Source organism: Anolis sagrei, chromosome 3 (genome assembly GCF_037176765.1).
Source record: "Anolis sagrei isolate rAnoSag1 chromosome 3, rAnoSag1.mat, whole genome shotgun sequence".
Taxonomy (NCBI): Eukaryota; Metazoa; Chordata; class Lepidosauria; order Squamata; family Dactyloidae; genus Anolis; species Anolis sagrei.
Genome location: NC_090023.1, coordinates 231,150,914 through 231,168,799, shown reverse-complemented (window position 1 = coordinate 231,168,799; position 17,886 = coordinate 231,150,914). Strand labels below are relative to the sequence as shown.

Here is a 17,886-nt window from a genome sequence, read left to right as displayed (position 1 = left end):
TTCCGAATGGGAAGAAAACTTCAGATTTCTGTAACATTTCCAGTGTCAATGAAATGTTGTTTTCAATTTTGAAAACATAGTTATGCTGCATAAAGGGACAAGAAAAACTGACTGGACTTGCTCTCTTGAGTGTCCACCCAAGATTATCAATGGAGCCTGATTTTTGTCAAAGCGTATTGCCATGGTTTTCAAGTGTTTTAACAGGCATTGTGGTATTTTTTGTAACCACTAAATTACCAATTAAGAGTCATTTTCTTTTCTTTCAGTAGGGATCACTATTAACTATGGTTTCCTGTTTCAACAATAATTCAAGAATACATCTCCCATGCATATGGGGGCTGTATTATATATAGAAATTGCTCAGTCAGTTTTTTTTTTAAAAAAAAAGAGTTGAAATCCATTTGAAATACTGTTTTATACTGAGTTACCACAGCACACCACTGCTACATGTAAGCCTCATCTTCTGAAGACTTACCTAGCATTATTTTACCCCATTCAACTCAGAAGAGTAAGGTAATGAGTTAAAAACATCCAGTAATTAAAATTACTGAGGGGTTTAGCTTGCACTGTTTCCACCTCTGTCTTTGCAAAGAGTTTCCTTTTCTCTTCCATGAGAGATCAGAATCACATAAATATATGCATGCACACACTGAACAAAGGCACATGAAGTGTGTAAAAGGTTTTTTAAAAAAGAAAAACGTTGATTCTACATTCATAATTTCACATTAGCCAGAGGGACTTGTATCAATAAATGCACCCTCTTTCAGATGTTACTTAGAAGTAGTTGCAAACTTACAAAACTATCTAGGTTGTATTCAGGTTAAAAGAAATGTAAGCCCTAACATGACTAGATGAACATTCTTTTTCTATAAACAATAACAAATGTTCTGTATTTGTTAATCCATAGCTAATCCTATTTAAATTGTTTTGATTTTAGAGCAATATATTTTGCTGCTTATTCCAACTGCAAAGAAGTACTGAATAATATCCTCCAGCCAGACTCGACCCAAGTGCACATGACCTCAGCTGGAGTGGCAGGTAAGGATCTGTAACTTTTCTGTAGCTTGAGTTACCTGAAAAGCCTCTTATCAGTTGAGTGGCTGTCATGAATTAAAAAGCAACAGAAATGGGAAAATTGCTGGTTCAGAGTGCAATAACAAGATGGCTGTGCAGATAGTCCTCTGTATGGCAGTCTTGTTATTTGAAAATGAATATTACTAAGTAGATACTCATGGGGATCTTTGTGAGATAGCAAAATATATCAGAATTCTTCACTTCATCTATTTAAAATATAGCTGAGCAACTAGGTTTTGCAAAGAAATCTCTAAAAAACAAGGAAGCAGACCTTGATAACCCCCCATCTTTACCTTTTTGTTGCACTCAACTTTGTATATAAAGCCACTTACTTTGGCTTCTTTGAAATATGCCAGCAGGTTTGGTAGTCATTTTCTGCCCATACATTTCATGCTGAAATTATTCAACATTTGCTATAAAATTAAATCATCTTAATTTGATAGCTTTAATCATTAATTTTTAGCTTGTTGCAGGGAGCCAGGGCCATGGGGGGTGGGGAGGGATAGAGAACAAGCCCTTAGAAGTGAATGAGGTTAAATGTAGTCAAGTTCATTTCTGTGCATGTTTATTCAGAAGTCCTGCAGAATTTGTTGAGTTTTCTTCAAAGTAATTGTGCATGGAATTAATAACCTGCCACTTTAATCCTATACCAGTGGTTCTCAACTTATGGGTCCCCAGATGTTTTGGCCTACAACTTGCAGAAATCGCAGCCAGTTTACCAGCTGTTAGGATTTCTGGGTGTTGAAGACCAAAACATCTGGGGACCCACAGGTTGAGAACCACTGTCCTATACCTATTTATCTGGTAGCAAGCCCTGCTAAACTCAGTTATCTTTCTGAATACACATGTATAGTATATTGTGCTGTTATTTTTAATAGATAATATTAAAGATGGTAGTTTAACCATAGCTCCTTTCTGTATATTTCAAATAACTCAAATCCTACTATACTTTGAAGGATTTCTCTTTATCAGTCAAAAAGAAGGTGGTTAAGAAGATACAGAGTGTTACTTAATAATTTCGGTGTTTTGGCTATTTTAGTTTCTGTTGTAGATCTTGTATATGCCCACATTTAGATATTGAAAGATTAACCGAATCATTATTAATACAGTTTTGATAAAAACAACCAGATTGGTGAATTGATTCAACAATTCTTAACCACAAAAAAAATCTGCTTTATTTTTTTTTTAAATTAAGAATGTTATATCTGACAGATAAACAGGGAATAAGCAAGCTGATGTTTGTCGTTCTTTGATGTGTGCTTCTGATATGGGAGGCTAGATGTAAAATAGCAGTAGCTTTAAGATTCTACTGAAGAAGTTCACGGGGTATAGAGATGGGAGGAGGAAGAAAACGGCAAGGGGAAATAATTTAAATGCATCTCAGTCAATCAGATGCTTCAGAGACTTTGTTGATGTAAAGGCTCTTCTGTTACCTGTGTTTTTTTTCCTCAGAAGTTTAAAGAACTATTATTTCTCTTGACAAAGAGCGGAACAGAAGATATGCACATGGATTAGTAATCTTTTTTAAATGAAGGTTATTTTCATGATTTATGCAATTTATATTGCACAGAATTGGCTGTTCAGAATGAAAAACACTGTACCCTTTTTATGATAGTCTGTGTGTAGATGTGCATTTCCAATTTTTTTAAAAAATGTAAGGAACTACTTTGTTAGCAAGCACCATATCTACATGCAGACTCAGTTTGTTCAACAAGCTTTCTGTCTTATCCAGTGGTTTGACCTCTTACTGTGTTTTTAAAACTTAAAGTTTTAGATAATGTAGCATATTTTCCTGGTTCAGTTATTTTTTGCATTTATTTATATAGTTGCTACTTTGTGATATGTATGTTTTATTCTTAAAAGCTACCCTTTTTGCACTTCAGTTGCTCTGTTCTTATTACTTGAAATTATCATGCTCAGGTGCTTCTGCAATACTGACAGGCATTAATGTTCAGCTTTGCAGTTATGCACCTAAACTACATTAATGGTGAAAAAGACTATCCCATGTCGATTGACTGTGAAGGTAGCTATGTTTTTTCTTGAATTAGAATAGCTTTAGGTTACTAAAAATCCCACAGACTAAATTTTAAAATGTCTGCTTCAGTATGCATAAAATACTGCCTCATACTGTTGGCTAGCCAGCCATGCAACTAATCTAATGGGCTGTTAACAACGTAGCTTGTGAAAAAAATGCTAACCTTGTCATTTTTGTAATTGCTTCTTAAAATTTACATGTGCTAAAATAACCAGTTTGCCAACAAGATCTGATTTGGCTTAAAATCAATTTATCAGCTAAGAATGTGGTGAACTCTTTATAATTGGGGGATTTGGTTATCAAAAGATATTTAATGGTTTCATATTTTAACAGACATTTAGGCTAGAATCCTGTTTGCCATCCCCAAGTTGCCTATTTTCTTGATATGTAGCTTCTAGATCGGCCCTTGAAGCTTTCCAACTACCTTGCAAAGACAGTTTTGTTTTGGAAAATCACCTGTCACACATTTTCTGCATACTTCCTGCTGCTCCTGCATGGTCTTTAAAGTGCATGGTATATTGCATATTGAACAATTACACCAGTACAGTTCACCAACAGGTTCCCAGTGTTCATGTCAGTCAGATGTATTCAGTACCTCAGTAATTGTAAAATCAAAACCCCAGTTCTCAGTTTGTATCATTTACAAAGAACTTACATTTAAATTAGTGAGTCATATAGTGTTTTTCTTATATAAAAATAATCTTACAGAGCCTGCCATTTTGGTATCTCATATGTTTTATCTTTTCTGTCCCTTACGGGACAGCTACTTTGCCAGAATTGGTTATTACCAATTACCCTTATATTTTGGGTTCCATTTTCAGTTTTGTTTTTATGGATGAACAAAGCTACCTTGATTTTTATGTGAAATATGCTGGACAAGGTTATACTTAAACTTTGTACATAGTCTTAACGTAGCCTCTCATATTCGTAATATTAAAGAGAGTCATATAACTACTGGATATAGTTGTCAACACCATTCAATATCCAGTCACCAGGGCACTTATGTGCTCAGAAAATCTTCATATCCTGCCTTTTCTGTATGGGATGGGTAGTAATAATTCATTACCAATTTTAAGGCAGAGTCCAAAGTTCTGGAGCAACAAAATACTACACGTGGCTTACTGTTTTAGATAGATATAAATAGAAAAAACAACAACAACCAAATCAAAACATTGATTGTAACAGAAAGTTTTGTGTCTGATTATATTATTCATAATCCTGGGGGCTGTCTGTACTGGAATGACAAGGAAATCCATGTTCAGTTGTCATCTTTTATACTATATCTGAAGTTAATGTATTTAGCTGAAATCCACACACACATTCCACTGGCCTTACAGAACTATTCCATATGGTGAGTTGGACCTTAGATTTGCCTTCCTTTTTGAGGCAGATGTTGTTGTGCGGCAATGCTGTGTACATTTAAGAAATCATACCTACAAAGAAATACTGTTCCCTATGTTGCATTAATGTTGAATGATGTGCACATTTGGAAACTCTTGTGTTCTGACATTGTGCTGTAGAATGAAGGATAGAAAAACAATTTGATGTCAGCGTGTTGTCGTCATTGCAACCTTGCGGCCTTTGCAGATAGTAATTGGTCTCACATATTTGATGCAACACCTGCATATTTCTTGACAAGAGTTCATTCAAGTTACAAGATAATTGCCTCATTGAACTTTGTTTTTTGTTCTTATTCTGTAAGTTTTCTTTTTACATGTTCCTAAAATTACACAAAATTAGCTTTATCTGCTATTACAAAACTAGGTACAAAATAGATATTCAGTTCAGGAATGGCTTCATATTTTAAATTATACTTGTCTCAGTGTGATATCAAATCATGTTTTTCTACTCGATGTGACAAGGTTAGCATTTTTTATTTTTTAAAAACCCAAAGCAATACTTTTGGCTTTAACAAATATAGGTAAGTATTTTCCATGGTTAAACTGCTGCAGATGGCAGAAATTTCAGTACTCAGAACATTTTGCAAAACCTTTTTTAAAATACCTGTGGCCTTGTACTACATTTTTATTGTTCTAAACTTTTAAAAGTTAGATCTCACCATTTAATAATTCACAAATCCTTCCATTGGGATTCAGTTTTGTCACATGTTTCTGATGAGGTCACTGCTTGTTGTTATGATACAGAAAAGCCTGTGTCTATTTTAGGCATTTACTGTACATTTCTCCCGTGAAAAGAGTGAGATCGTGTCATCTCATGCTCCCCATCCGCAGGTCACTTCCTGCAGAAATATGGACTAACTTAAACCTCGTGAGTACTGAACTGAGCATCTCTTGCAGCCTCTAGCGTAAGAACCACACTTTGGGTTTGTAATCACTCTTAAACAAAAAACGTAAGGGGAATCTTTATATCTGAATTCGAGTTTTATTCGCTTTTTTAAAACATCGTTCAGCTATTTCTTCCAGTGGAATGTGGGAAGAGTTGGAAACATTTTATTCATCACTGTTGTGTACTTTAGCCACCTTGGTGAAGTAAATTTGATGTCAACAGTAGGCAGAATTTCTTTTTTCTTTCTTTTTAAATCAAAGACTGTTTTAGAACTGTAAATAACAGCACTGCTGTTAACATCATTTGTTGCTCCCCCTTTACTTGACATTATATATATTCACATTAATTTAACAAGTATATTATGACATTCAAATAAAGTCAATATAGATACATTCCTGGGAACTTAATTGTTTTATATTGAAATCTCTTCTTTTGCCTCAAAAATGCCCCTTATAAGTAAGAATATGGCTTATGGTAACAAGCAAATTTTGTTTTTGATCCTCCAGCCATCAAGAGTAGATAAACAAGTCAGATGTCATCTGTAATTTGTTTAGCATGAAATCTTGTTTGTTTATTTTTTCTGAGTAAACCAGATGAACCAGAGTTTCTGGTTCAGATGTCATGCGAAGCAAACTATAGTAAGAGTTCCTGGCTTATTTGCTTGCTCCCACTGAGTTTAGTAGCAAATTGGAATATATCAGACAAGATGCATTAGAACTTTTGCTTAATCACATCAACACTAAGCATTTTAAATTTTGGAACAGGAGTTTTACAACAACCTATTCTTCAATTCTGAGGCTCCTTTTCAGGCTTATATAGATTTTACAAATGGTGAGCTAAACATTTTAAGACATATTTGTGCCCTGGAGACTTGAACTAGATTACCTTTATAACCAGTCTCCTCTAAGTTTCAACTTTGTTCTAGCTTGAAAACTGAAAATACGATAAGGCTGAAAAAGCTATACATGCTTATTTGGGGATGCCCCATTGATTTCAATGCAGCTTACTTCTAAATACAACATGCATAGGCTCTCATTATAACAGATTAGCTTTCGATAAAACTACTTCCTGATGATTCTTCTAGGTCTTTGAAGAATGTAGCTCCTTTGTTTCTTGCATTTTGATAATTTTATTTATTTATTTATTTATTTACTTTATTTCTATACTGCTTTTCTCAGCCCTTGGGCGACTCAAAGCGGTTTACATAATACAGATTATCACAAGACAGTATCAAAGCAAATTAAAACACATTATACATTCTACATTTGCATTAGCTCTTTCTAGAGCAGTGGTTCTCAATCTGTGGGTCTCCAGGTGTTTTGGTCTACAACTTCCAGAAAACCCAGGCAGTTTACTAGTTGTTAGATTTCTGGGAGTTGAAGGCCAAAACATCTGGGGACCCACAGGTTGAGAACCACTGTTCTAATATGTTGCCTAATAATAATAATAATAATAATAATAATAATAATAATCTTTATTTATACCTCACCACCATCTCCCATAGGGACTTGGTGCGGCTTACAAGCACACAGTGGTGCCGTACAACATATAAAATACAATATAACAACATTAAAACCAATAACATATTTGAAGCCAAACATATAAAATTAATAAGAACAATAAAATCAAGAAAATATGGCAATAGTTGTTAATTAAAAGGTGGATATAATCAATTCAGCCTTCCCTGGCTAAAGATAGTGGTCTGCCTGCAATCTTAACCATTATCAAAAGCCTATAGAATGAGAATTTTTTTTTTACTCTTTGTCAGAATGTTTGGGAGAGGAAGCACAAAATCATATCTCAATCTAGTGAGATATTCTTTATGATTAAATCAGAGATAGAGGAGTGTTACACGTTCAGATGCTTGAAACCCACAACCCTCACAAGCCCTAGGCAAAATAGTTAAAGGTGAGACGACCATCTTTAGTTTAAATCAGGCCTGCACAACATATGGCCCATAGGTAGGATGCAGCCCACAAAGGACTTCCTTGCAGCCTACACAGGACAGGCAGGGAAAGGGCTCACCAGCAGGAGGAAGCCCACCCTCTTCACCAGGCTGGCAAAGGGCCAAAAGGCTTGGCTTCCCCTTGTCATTTCTTCTTTTTGCTGCCTGCCTTAGGCAAGCAGACCAAAAAAAAAAAAAAAAAAAAGGCCAGCCAGTGAGGGGAAGCCAAACCCCTGCACCAGCCTCTCGCTGGGAAAGTGAGGTGCTAAAAACCTACCTTCAGTCCAAAGAGGTTTCCCCTAATTTAATTTCGGCCCCTTACCATTGCCAAATTGTGCCAGGCTGGTTTCAATAAAAGTTATATTCAAGAAAAATGCACCACCTTCTTGAAAAGTAAAGTGATTCTTACCACAAATAGTGTATTTCTTATAATTTCTTGTAGTACGGTCACCCCTGAATCGTCAAATGCTAAAGTGGGTTTTATGAGACCTAAATAAAAATAAAGAGAGCACCAAAGCTTTAGTCTTTTTTTTAATTGAAAAAGACACTTGAAATGGGAAAGGTGCGAAATTTTAATGGAGGGGTTTTTGTCACAGAGAGTGAAAGTCATGTTACCAATTAACTTGAACCACTTTGGTCAGCAGTTTAAATATTATAAGCAATCAGAGTTTGAACTTTTAAAAGTAACTAAACTTTAAAACAGTTAAGTTCCTTTGGCATTTATGTTTCTGAACCTTTAGGCTATAATCTGTGCATGCTTACTGGGAGTAAGCTGAACTGAACTAACTGGGGCTGAATTTGTTGTCTCAGCTATTAAATTGTAGCTTTTCCAAGTTAACAGAGATGGTCCCAAAAGCCCCAATAGTCTTTGTATAGTTTTCAAGCATGTTGTGTAGCTGAAACATGTACGAGAGATGCACCCGACAAGATGCTCCTGAACACTCACTCTAAAATCCCTGTTGCCCTTTTCTGCAAGAAGAGAGCAGAATTTGCATAGTGATAATGTTTTCTAAATATACTGATAAAATAAAAGCTATAGCAATAAATTGGATACTCTGGGTCTAGCACAATCTGTAGCTGTCCTCTACAAATGTATTATCTGATAAATATTTTGTTTAGTTTTAGACTAATAACTTTGAACAGCTATTGAAAGCAGTCATCCCAAACTGCTTTTCTAGTGAGAGGAGATATATTTTTTATCTATCCACAAGATAGATAATAGAGCCGCGTTGTCTCTTAACCCTATGAAGTCTTTGAATAGTTACTGTCTTGCTTCTAAGGAGTCCATAGTATGTATGAAAATAGTATTGTTTTAACTTTTCTGTGTTTGTACAAATATTACTGGGTCCTGCCAACAATCTATGCTTTTGAATGCTAAGTACAAGTCTTCTGGCATAGTCAATAAAAAATCTCACTTTATTATACTGTGTAACTCAGTATTATAATGTATATGTACAGATGTGTGTCTGGGCTATACAACATTAAGTAAATGTGATATACTTTGCATTATATTTTTGATACATAAATTAAATTTACAGATAATATTTTATGCTCAGTTTTATGCTCTTCTTGACATGCTTTAGTTTCATTTGTAATTTGTTTTTACTTGGAGTGCATTTAAATTCAGTTAGCGTAGTCTCAGTCATGCTGCTAAAATATATCAAAAGGGGATTTGTGTGAGCATACTGGCACAAATTGGGTTTGATATATATTTATAATTTATAATTAACAATAAGATATTTATTTTTTTCAAGTAATTGGGCAAAAGATTATTGGCTTTGTGGACTTTCAAAAGTAATAAAATGTCGTTACAGACATTCTAGTTGTTAACAACTAGTGTAGTGCATGTCAATTCACATTGACTTGTACTTGTTGTGTATATTTTAGTTTATAACAAACCATTTTCTGTGATGTTAGCAAACCTAATTTGTTGTTTTCAAACATTTGTTTAGGTTTTACTGCAATTACAGCAACCAATCCAATTTGGTTAATAAAAACACGATTACAACTTGATGCAAGGTAAAAAAAAATACATTAATTAGCATTTCTGATTTATTTGCTATTTGTTTATGTATTGTTCAGTGTTTTTTTATTGGAAGGTCTAGGAAAGACCTTGTTTGTTTGTTTGTTTGTTTGGAATGCATAGTATTAGGCTGAAGAAGCCAATGATCAAGTCAACAGGACATTTCATATTGTTAGTAAACATGGATGGGAATATCGCTCCTAATCTATGCTCAACATGCTCATATTCATGAGCACATGAATGCCAGAAATGAAAACACTGAGCGTGGACAGGATAGCTTCTCCCCTTCATCATACCTAAGCAGTAGGCCTGGGTAACAACGGAAAAAATTGTTTCTAAAATCGATTTGTATTTGGGGGGGGGGGGGGGGGGTTTGTTTCGATATTTAAAATAATTACAAAATTTTCCCTTAAAAAAAGTTCGGTATTTACGAAATTTCGTTAATATTAACGAATCAATTCGTTAAAATGGCGGACGCGGTTGCGCGACGTGAAAATAATAGTTTTAAATAATAGTTTTAACCTCGGAGAAGGAAAGAGAGGGGAAAGAGACAGAGAGGAGGGGTGAAACAAACCACTTTCTGCCTTCGTGAATGTAAGGGACAGTGAAAGCAGTACTGAAAGATGGCCATCCATTCTTAATAATAATAATAATAATAATTAATATAATAGTTTTAACCTGGAGAAGGAAAGGGGGGGGGGAGGAGAGAGAGAGGAGGGTGGGTGAGATCTCTATTCTGGTTTGACAATGCTTCTTCTTCTTAATAATAATAATAATAATAATAACAATAACAAACCACTTTCTGCCTTCGTGAATGTAAGGGACAGTCAAAGCAGTACTGAAAGATGGCCATCCATTCTTCTTAATAATAATAATAATAATAATAATAATAATAATAATAATAAATATAATTAATATAATAGTTTTAACCTGGAGAAGGAAAGGGGGGGGGGAAGGAGAGAGAGAGGAGGGTGGGTGAGATCTCTATTCTGGTTTGACAATGCTTCTTCTTAATAATAATAATAATAATAACAAACCACTTTCTGCCTTCGTGAATGTAAGGGACAGTCAAAGCAGTACTGAAAGATGGCCATCCATTCTTAATAATAATAATAATAATAATAATAAATATAATTAATATAATAGTTTTAACCTGGAGAAGGAAAGAGGTTAGGCAGACAACAGGCAGGTCTCTGAGTGCTGCACTGCTGTGTCTCTTTGCCCAATGCACGCAGGCCAGAGTGAGGAACGAGGTGAGGTGACGACAGGAGGAGAGGAGAATTTGATCCACTTAAGCAGAGGCCAGGGACCCGGAAGTGGGGTAAATGCCGACCGCTTGCAACCAGGGAGAGGGGAGGGAAACAACTATCAAACTTGCACCAGACACATACGGAAATAATAACGAAACAATAACAAAACAATTACGAAATAGCTTTAAAAATTCATTTCGTTTTTTAGTTGCTCCTGGATGGTTTGTTATCGCTTCGTTTACCCAAAAAATAACGAATTATTAACGAATTACAAAATTAACGAACGAAACCGCCCAGCCCTACTAAGCAGTGTAATGGCTGCTGTAAGAAAGTTTCTTATGCCTGTCATTCCCTTTATCATTCTCATAATATTTTAGACTAAGGCAGGCATAATGCACCAAGAGATCAAAGAGGCACTGCCTTTATAGGATTTTATTTCATTTGTTTCCTTATAAGGGAAGGGTTATTTTCTTGTAACTGTATAAAATTTAAATGCCATGCAGTCAGATTACTGCCAAAATTTCTGTATGCGTACGTGGAAATTCATAACCTTCCTTATCAGTAATTGAGGTAAATTCCTAAAATTTATTCTTTGGGAACTTTGATTTACAGGCACAGGATATCTGCACCTGGCAAAATTTTAACAGCCTGTTTAAGGTATTGGATGTTTCTTAATCCTCTTTTTCAGAAATCGTGGGGAAAAGCGGATGAGTGCTTTTGAATGTGTTCGCAAAGTCTATCATGCAGACGGAATTAAAGGTTTTTACCGAGGAATGTCTGCCTCTTATGCAGGCATATCAGAGACTGTTATTCACTTCGTTATATATGAGAGTATTAAGAGAAGACTACTGGAATATAAATCTGCTTCTGCTATGGATGAGGAAGATGAATCTGTCAAGGAAGCATCAGACTTTGTTGGCATGATGATGGCTGCAGCCACTTCCAAAACATGTGCCACATCAATAGCCTATCCACACGGTAAGGATGGATTGCTGATGTATTCAAGATCTATGTCTTTTTATAATAAAAGTCTTTCCCCATTTATTGCAAGTAAAATACTGTATAATCCTGTGTTAATATTGCTTGGCTTAAGAAATGAACATGATTGGTTTAAAATTTGTAGTTTCTGGGATTTATGGTATTTGAGATCAGATAAAAATGATCTACATAAGTATTTAATATGACCCCCTTCAAATTAACTTCTGTTTTTCAAAAACAACAACAACAACAACAACAACGAGAGAGAAGTTAAAACAACATAGAGACAGAGATTAGTTTCCTTTTTCTAGACAGGTAAGACTTCCCCAGAAAAATGAGGTCCACAAACTTGTTGTGCTTTATGATTGGTGATGACAGTGACGACTTGATACTGATAACATGATCATTTTGTTTTGGATTGATTGTGTCCTTTTTAATCAAATCTGTTGAGAAAGCATGTGATAAATTGGTTCAGCCTAGAGAAAATACATTGAAATTGATAGATCTCATTTCCTACTGTATTTCTAAACAACCCAGCTTATGTATTCAAATAGGCAAAAATGAATAGAGAGGAGCCAAGCTTCTTTATAAGTATCCTGTGGGACAGGTTTGTGCAAAATGTGGACTGCATTCTGCAAGCAGTCCTCTGGAGGCAGGGAGGGGAGGCTTCCAAAGGTTGTGTGTGTGTGAGTATTTGCAAAATTATTTTTCCTCCAGAATGTTGCCAATTGCACTATAAGATGTGGGGATGGTATTTCCACCATATTTTGTGCCCCCCCCCCCCGCCACTTACAAAGTCTAAAATAAATAATATGTAAAGCAACTTTTATAATTCTATCAAGAAATTTTTACTTTAAAAACAGTGGTACCTCTCTATACTTTCCTCTTACTTCATTATAAGGGATGCTATTCTTTCTACACTTGAAATGTATGTTTGTATATTTGAAAAATCAATGTTTTATCTTCCTGTTTATACAGAGGTTGTCCGAACAAGGCTACGAGAAGAAGGAACAAAGTACAGATCTTTTTTCCAAACACTCTCTTTACTGGTGCGAGAAGAAGGCTATGGCTCTCTCTACCGTGGCCTAACAACACACTTGTTTAGACAGATACCAAACACAGCTATAATGATGGCAACGTATGAAGTGGTAGTCTACTTTCTCAACGGATAGCAGTGGTACCACAAGTTCTTAGGAAATTGAAGACCAAAAGCTTGCAGTGGACCATGAACTCTCAGTATGATAGGCAGCCGAAAAATCTTATCAAGGATCTGCAGCTGTGTGGACAAAATGGAAGACTGACAGGCAATCATGCTCACTCATGCTGCCTTATAATATGGCATATTTTGCAATGTGATAGCCTGAAGCTGCTCCTGGGGGATTGCCTTTAAACGCCTCATATTTCAATTGCAAACTTCTCCTATTGTGTCAGCTGTTCTAATGCTATGCAGTAAGCATCAGGGACTTGGTGAGACATGAGGGTCATAATGTGTGTCCATATTGCGAAGCATGTGTATTCATTTCCATGCCAGTTCATTGCTGCATTCAGATTCATTTTCTGTTACTGCACAGTAACCTGTTGGAAGGAAAAGTGGGCCTGTCCCTTTTCCTTCAGCAGATTCATAATTGGTCATGTCTCGAACTCCGTTTTGCAGTGTGAAATAAAGTGAGAGGTAACGATTCACATTAAGCTCCCCATTTTACTACCTCAGGGGGTCTTACAGGGAAGCTTAATTTTCTCAGTACAAAAATGTGGCCTTTGTTTGCAGAGATGGAGACTGCAGGTGGTAAAATATTCTGTGGAGTTCTGACTACTTTGATACCTGACATTCATAGTGCCGTTAGGCATGTTAATTACGCTAAGTATTTTCTGCCATGAAATGGAGAAGAGCCTTTGGAAGGATCCACTTGAGGCAGAGTTCTCTTCTCTTGGGCTCTGTACAGTCTGTGACCAAAAAGCCCACCGGGACTCTTGATTAAGACAGTTCCGCCTACAAAGAACTGAATGTTGGGTCTAGGTGCTAGAAGAGCTTTTGTGAATTGCTTTAAAATCCCCGAAAAGCAACAAATACAGGGCAGTGTTTGGTCATTCAAAACTTTGTTTGCTTTTATCTATGGCCTAATCCCAAACCAACTTGAAACCTCCATTAATTAGAGCATCAGAACTCTTTATTAGATTTGAAGATCATTAGAGTGCATCAATATTATGCCGAAAAAGCACTACTATTGAAGTTTGGTATTGACAAACAATAAATAAATAATCAAATACTTTGGTTTAAACATTCCCTTCTGACTTATTCCTTGCTTCATCTTGAAATGCTTTGCAGAAGATCTTATAAAATGAAAGCTTCTGCATTTTTTAGAATGTCCAGCCTTCAAAATCTATGTTAACAGCTCCTATGCAGCATTATTTGTTACATTTTAAGAATGGTTCTTTGCTTTGCTCATACTAGCTACATATGGCAAATAACCGCTTTTAATGTTCTAACAATAAATACATGCATTTTACTTTTGTCATCTATTCTGTGGTTATAGTAGAGCTGCTATAGAGATACTTCCATCCTCAGTGGGCTTTCTAACCAAGTATTACTTCACTGACATAACTGGTAATGACTCTAAGGAGAAAAGATTGTGAATTCATTAGTGTGTACTTAACACAATTAGTTTATCTTTAAATTGTGACTTGCACTTTTATGCCTTTATTGGCTTGTGACTTTCATGCCTTTATAGATTTCCTGCCCTTCTTTTTTTTTTAATGTTTTGGAGCCATGTCCTGAGTTAAATAATTGTATACATTTCTACTTAGAAATGAGTCCCTTTGAGTTCTCTGGGACTTTCTTCTAGGTTAGTGTGTATAGGATTGCAGCCTAAGACCCATGTATGAAATATCCTAAATCTTGCACTCTTTTACCAATAGCATTTAGAAGGGCATCTGACCTCCGATTTTGTTTATGTGTCTCTGAAAGTAAGGTTAAAATAAGGTCTGAAAAGAAATGTAAAAATTGATTATTCTCTGTGAGATGTACAGAAACTGAGTTATTGTGTGCTAGATCTGAAAACGAGACTACAACATGTGTATAGACAGCTTGAGGGGGGGGGGGGGGAATCATCCAACTGATCCTGTGAGTCCTCTGTTTTGTGACAAATTATTTCACTTGCAACTTTTCCTATGTGGGTAAATTTGGGTACCACACCTTTTGACCTCCAGTGCAATTTTTCTGCACCCTTTCAACATCGAGCAGGCAAAATGGCTTGCTCTCAATGTTGTATGCGACCTCATTATATGTACATATCATAAGGATGTGATTTGATTCTAAATTTTGTTAACAGTAGCAAGGGGCAAATTCTGTACTGTAGCCATATTATGAAGCCGTGTTAACTTCCCATCCAAACAAGACCAGTATTTTTCTGTTTCTTCCATCAGGTGAAATCAGTGTTGTAGATCCCAGTAGAAACTATCTATGGGGTTTCAATGACCGAAGCTCATTCTGGACAAGTTTAACTTACAGTTTATTAAAATTGTGGTGACTCCCTAAGTCTATAATATGTTTGAGTTTTTGGGAAACAAGTTCTATGGTTCGGCTTCTCTTTGTAGACTTTATATTAGTGAGCTTCCATACTGTACAACTCAGTATATTTGAACACCTATGTCATCCACACTGCTAATAAATTAAAACTTCCTTGACTTAACTTAGCCATTATGCTGTCAGTGAGAATTTCTAGTTCATTTTTGCTTGATAAAAAAATAAAGAGCTTTAGTCCCACAGAATAGTTCACACTTATTCAGTTTCTTCTACATCATAATGCACCCTCTTCATCTGTGTAACATTTTCAGGATGCTGCGCAGGGGGATTTCTGTGGGAAGAGGGAGCAAGGACGTCTACTTCCACCAGCCCGGTTGCATGCAACTTCATTTGGAAGTATGCCTTAGAAAGCCAATCCCTTGGTATTGGCATTAGATCTATATTAATAATATAATTTTTACAAATAATAAGGACATATGCGAGTAAGGGAACAATTTATCTTGAGACTTCTCTGCTATCATTGCATTTTACTGAATGGTTAAATTAGAACCCATAGAAAACCTGTTCTGATTTCATGGTGTTTAAGTTTATAGTTTTAGATTTAGCTGTAAAGATCCCAAATGTTTTTGTAACATGGTCTCAGCTCTTTGGCTGGTAAAAGAAGTTTAATTTCAGTTACTGCAATAGGAAGGATGCTACCTCCACACAGTAAATATTATCTGTGGTGATAGCTTGGTAATATCATAGCATGGAATCTTTCAATTTTGAAGATGGAGACATTAAAGATTTGCCCTTCATTTATACTGTGGTTTTGAGTCTTCATGTTTATAGCTTCTTGTTTCTCACAACAAACACATTTTATGTAGCAATTATTTCACTAAATATGTTTTTAAAATCCTTTGGATACCTCTGAATTGTTTTCCAAAGGGACTGTTGGTTTTGGGAGTATATGAGATCACAGTTATTGTTGAAATATTGTCACTGATAGGCGATAGAGAAGAGATGAAATTCATACATTTTGAATTAATATAAAGATAATTTGATTTGGCTGTATCCTATATAATACATCAATTTAGTGATATTAGTATGTAAAGTAATAAATTCCTTGGAAAATATGTGTTTGAGAACCACCACTGATACTCACCTATTGTATAATGGAAATTCTGCTGCCTTTCCATCTGAAAAAATAACTTTTAAATCGTACTACATATATAAAATAAGGTTGACCACTAGGTGGCACTGAAGTATATGCCAATGTAGGAAAAATACATATTTGAAGTGGTGGGTGGTGTGCCAAACTGTTTGCTTCAATCTTTTGCTGTTAAGAATACTTGATTTAGTGCCATACACATCTAGGAACAAGCCATAGTAGATACTTTAACAAATAGTTCTGAGATTACCCCTCCCCTAAATTTTAGTTCCTGTATTTAATATCCACTCTGAAAAAGAGCATTAATGAGAAAAAAATGCGTATTGCCCTACTCCAAAGACAACTGTGAAATTAGCTTAAATTTTCAATTGCTAGTGTGTTTTTGAAAATCATGTTATTTGACTAAGAGTTTTAGTTTTAGGTGATGTACAAGTAACACACACATCACAAGTACAAAACGTTATTTGGAAAAAGTTTATTATAGAAGGATTTTGTTACATACAAGACTCTAGGATAGTAGCCTGCTATTGGCAGCACCCAGAGAGTAATTTCAGACTTAGTCATTGGAATTTTTCCCTTTTCCTCCAACAAAAGCAGACAGCCCAATCAAGCTGCTTTTAAGATTCCCTATAGTGTGTAATGTGGCTTCCCATGTAAAACAGGAAGCTGCTACCCGAGAGACACAAAACAAAACCCTGTTAGGGCTTATATGAGTAGTATCTATTGGGATCATGCCTATACTATCCATCCTTTATCTTGAATCTAAGATGCTATCACTTGTTTTTGTTGTTTGTTTAATTGTTCCTCTTGCAAGGTGAACTGTATGATTGAGACCTACAAATTGGAGAATGTTTCCTGTTTATCAAGTCTCTTTAAATTCTGCAAATAAGCAGAGCACTGATGTGTGCCTACTTTAAAGGAAATACTTATCTATTTCTTCAAGGACCCTGAGGTTTAACCCAATTAGTTTTATTTCAGAAAGTCTGTAGGCCCTGTATATGTGAACATAGCTCGCCCCTAGGAGTCATTACCGTTATTCACCAAGTCCTGTTTTCTGCTGCTCCTGTGAGGTTTGCTGTAGTTCTTGCATACCATGTAGCTGGATGTCAGTGATGTGCTTTAAATACTTTTTGTATTTATGTTATATTGATGAATTTTGTTTGGATTGCTTAAAACTCAAAATAAAATATGTTTATTCAAACTTGTTAGGTTTGCACAGACTTCTTTCTTTTGAATGTAAACAAGACAACACAATTCTTTCTTCAGTTTTCTTAAGATTTATTTCCTGATTCATAGTGCTCTCTCTAACCATTAGGCTACAGCTATTCTTCTGTCATATGCAAATTAAGTTCCTGACAAAACATGTTAAAAACTTTGCTAGCAAAAATGAAGTAAGTGAGTTAATTTCCTTCAAGAATGTTAATGATGCAAATAGTGGAATGGTCAGTAATTTTCATAAAAGGCTTACTTGATTCTGTCAGCACTCTTCCCTCTGCAAACAAAACTCATCGGGTCTTTTGTGTGGTATTCCCAAAGCCTATGATTTGTGCTGAGTCAGAAGATAATTAATGACTCAAAGACAGAATCACCATCAAATGAACAGCAAGGGTAGAGCAGGGAAA

General features: G+C 35.5%; 1 protein-coding gene across 2 annotated transcripts in view; it reads left to right on the top strand.

The window, feature by feature from the left end:
• The window catches only part of SLC25A36 (solute carrier family 25 member 36), a 48,230-nt gene extending 30,765 nt beyond the window's left edge, over nt 1–17,465 (top strand). For both annotated transcript variants that reach the window (XM_060767906.2, XM_060767907.2), the window contains exons 4-7: nt 938–1,038; nt 9,293–9,359; nt 11,302–11,591; nt 12,570–17,465. In XM_060767906.2, coding sequence (XP_060623889.2) covers nt 938–1,038; nt 9,293–9,359; nt 11,302–11,591; nt 12,570–12,763 — 652 coding nt within the window. In that variant the 3' untranslated portion in view covers nt 12,764–17,465. The remainder of the gene's footprint in view (nt 1–937; nt 1,039–9,292; nt 9,360–11,301; nt 11,592–12,569) is intronic.
• Nucleotides 17,466–17,886: the final 421 nt, after the last annotated feature.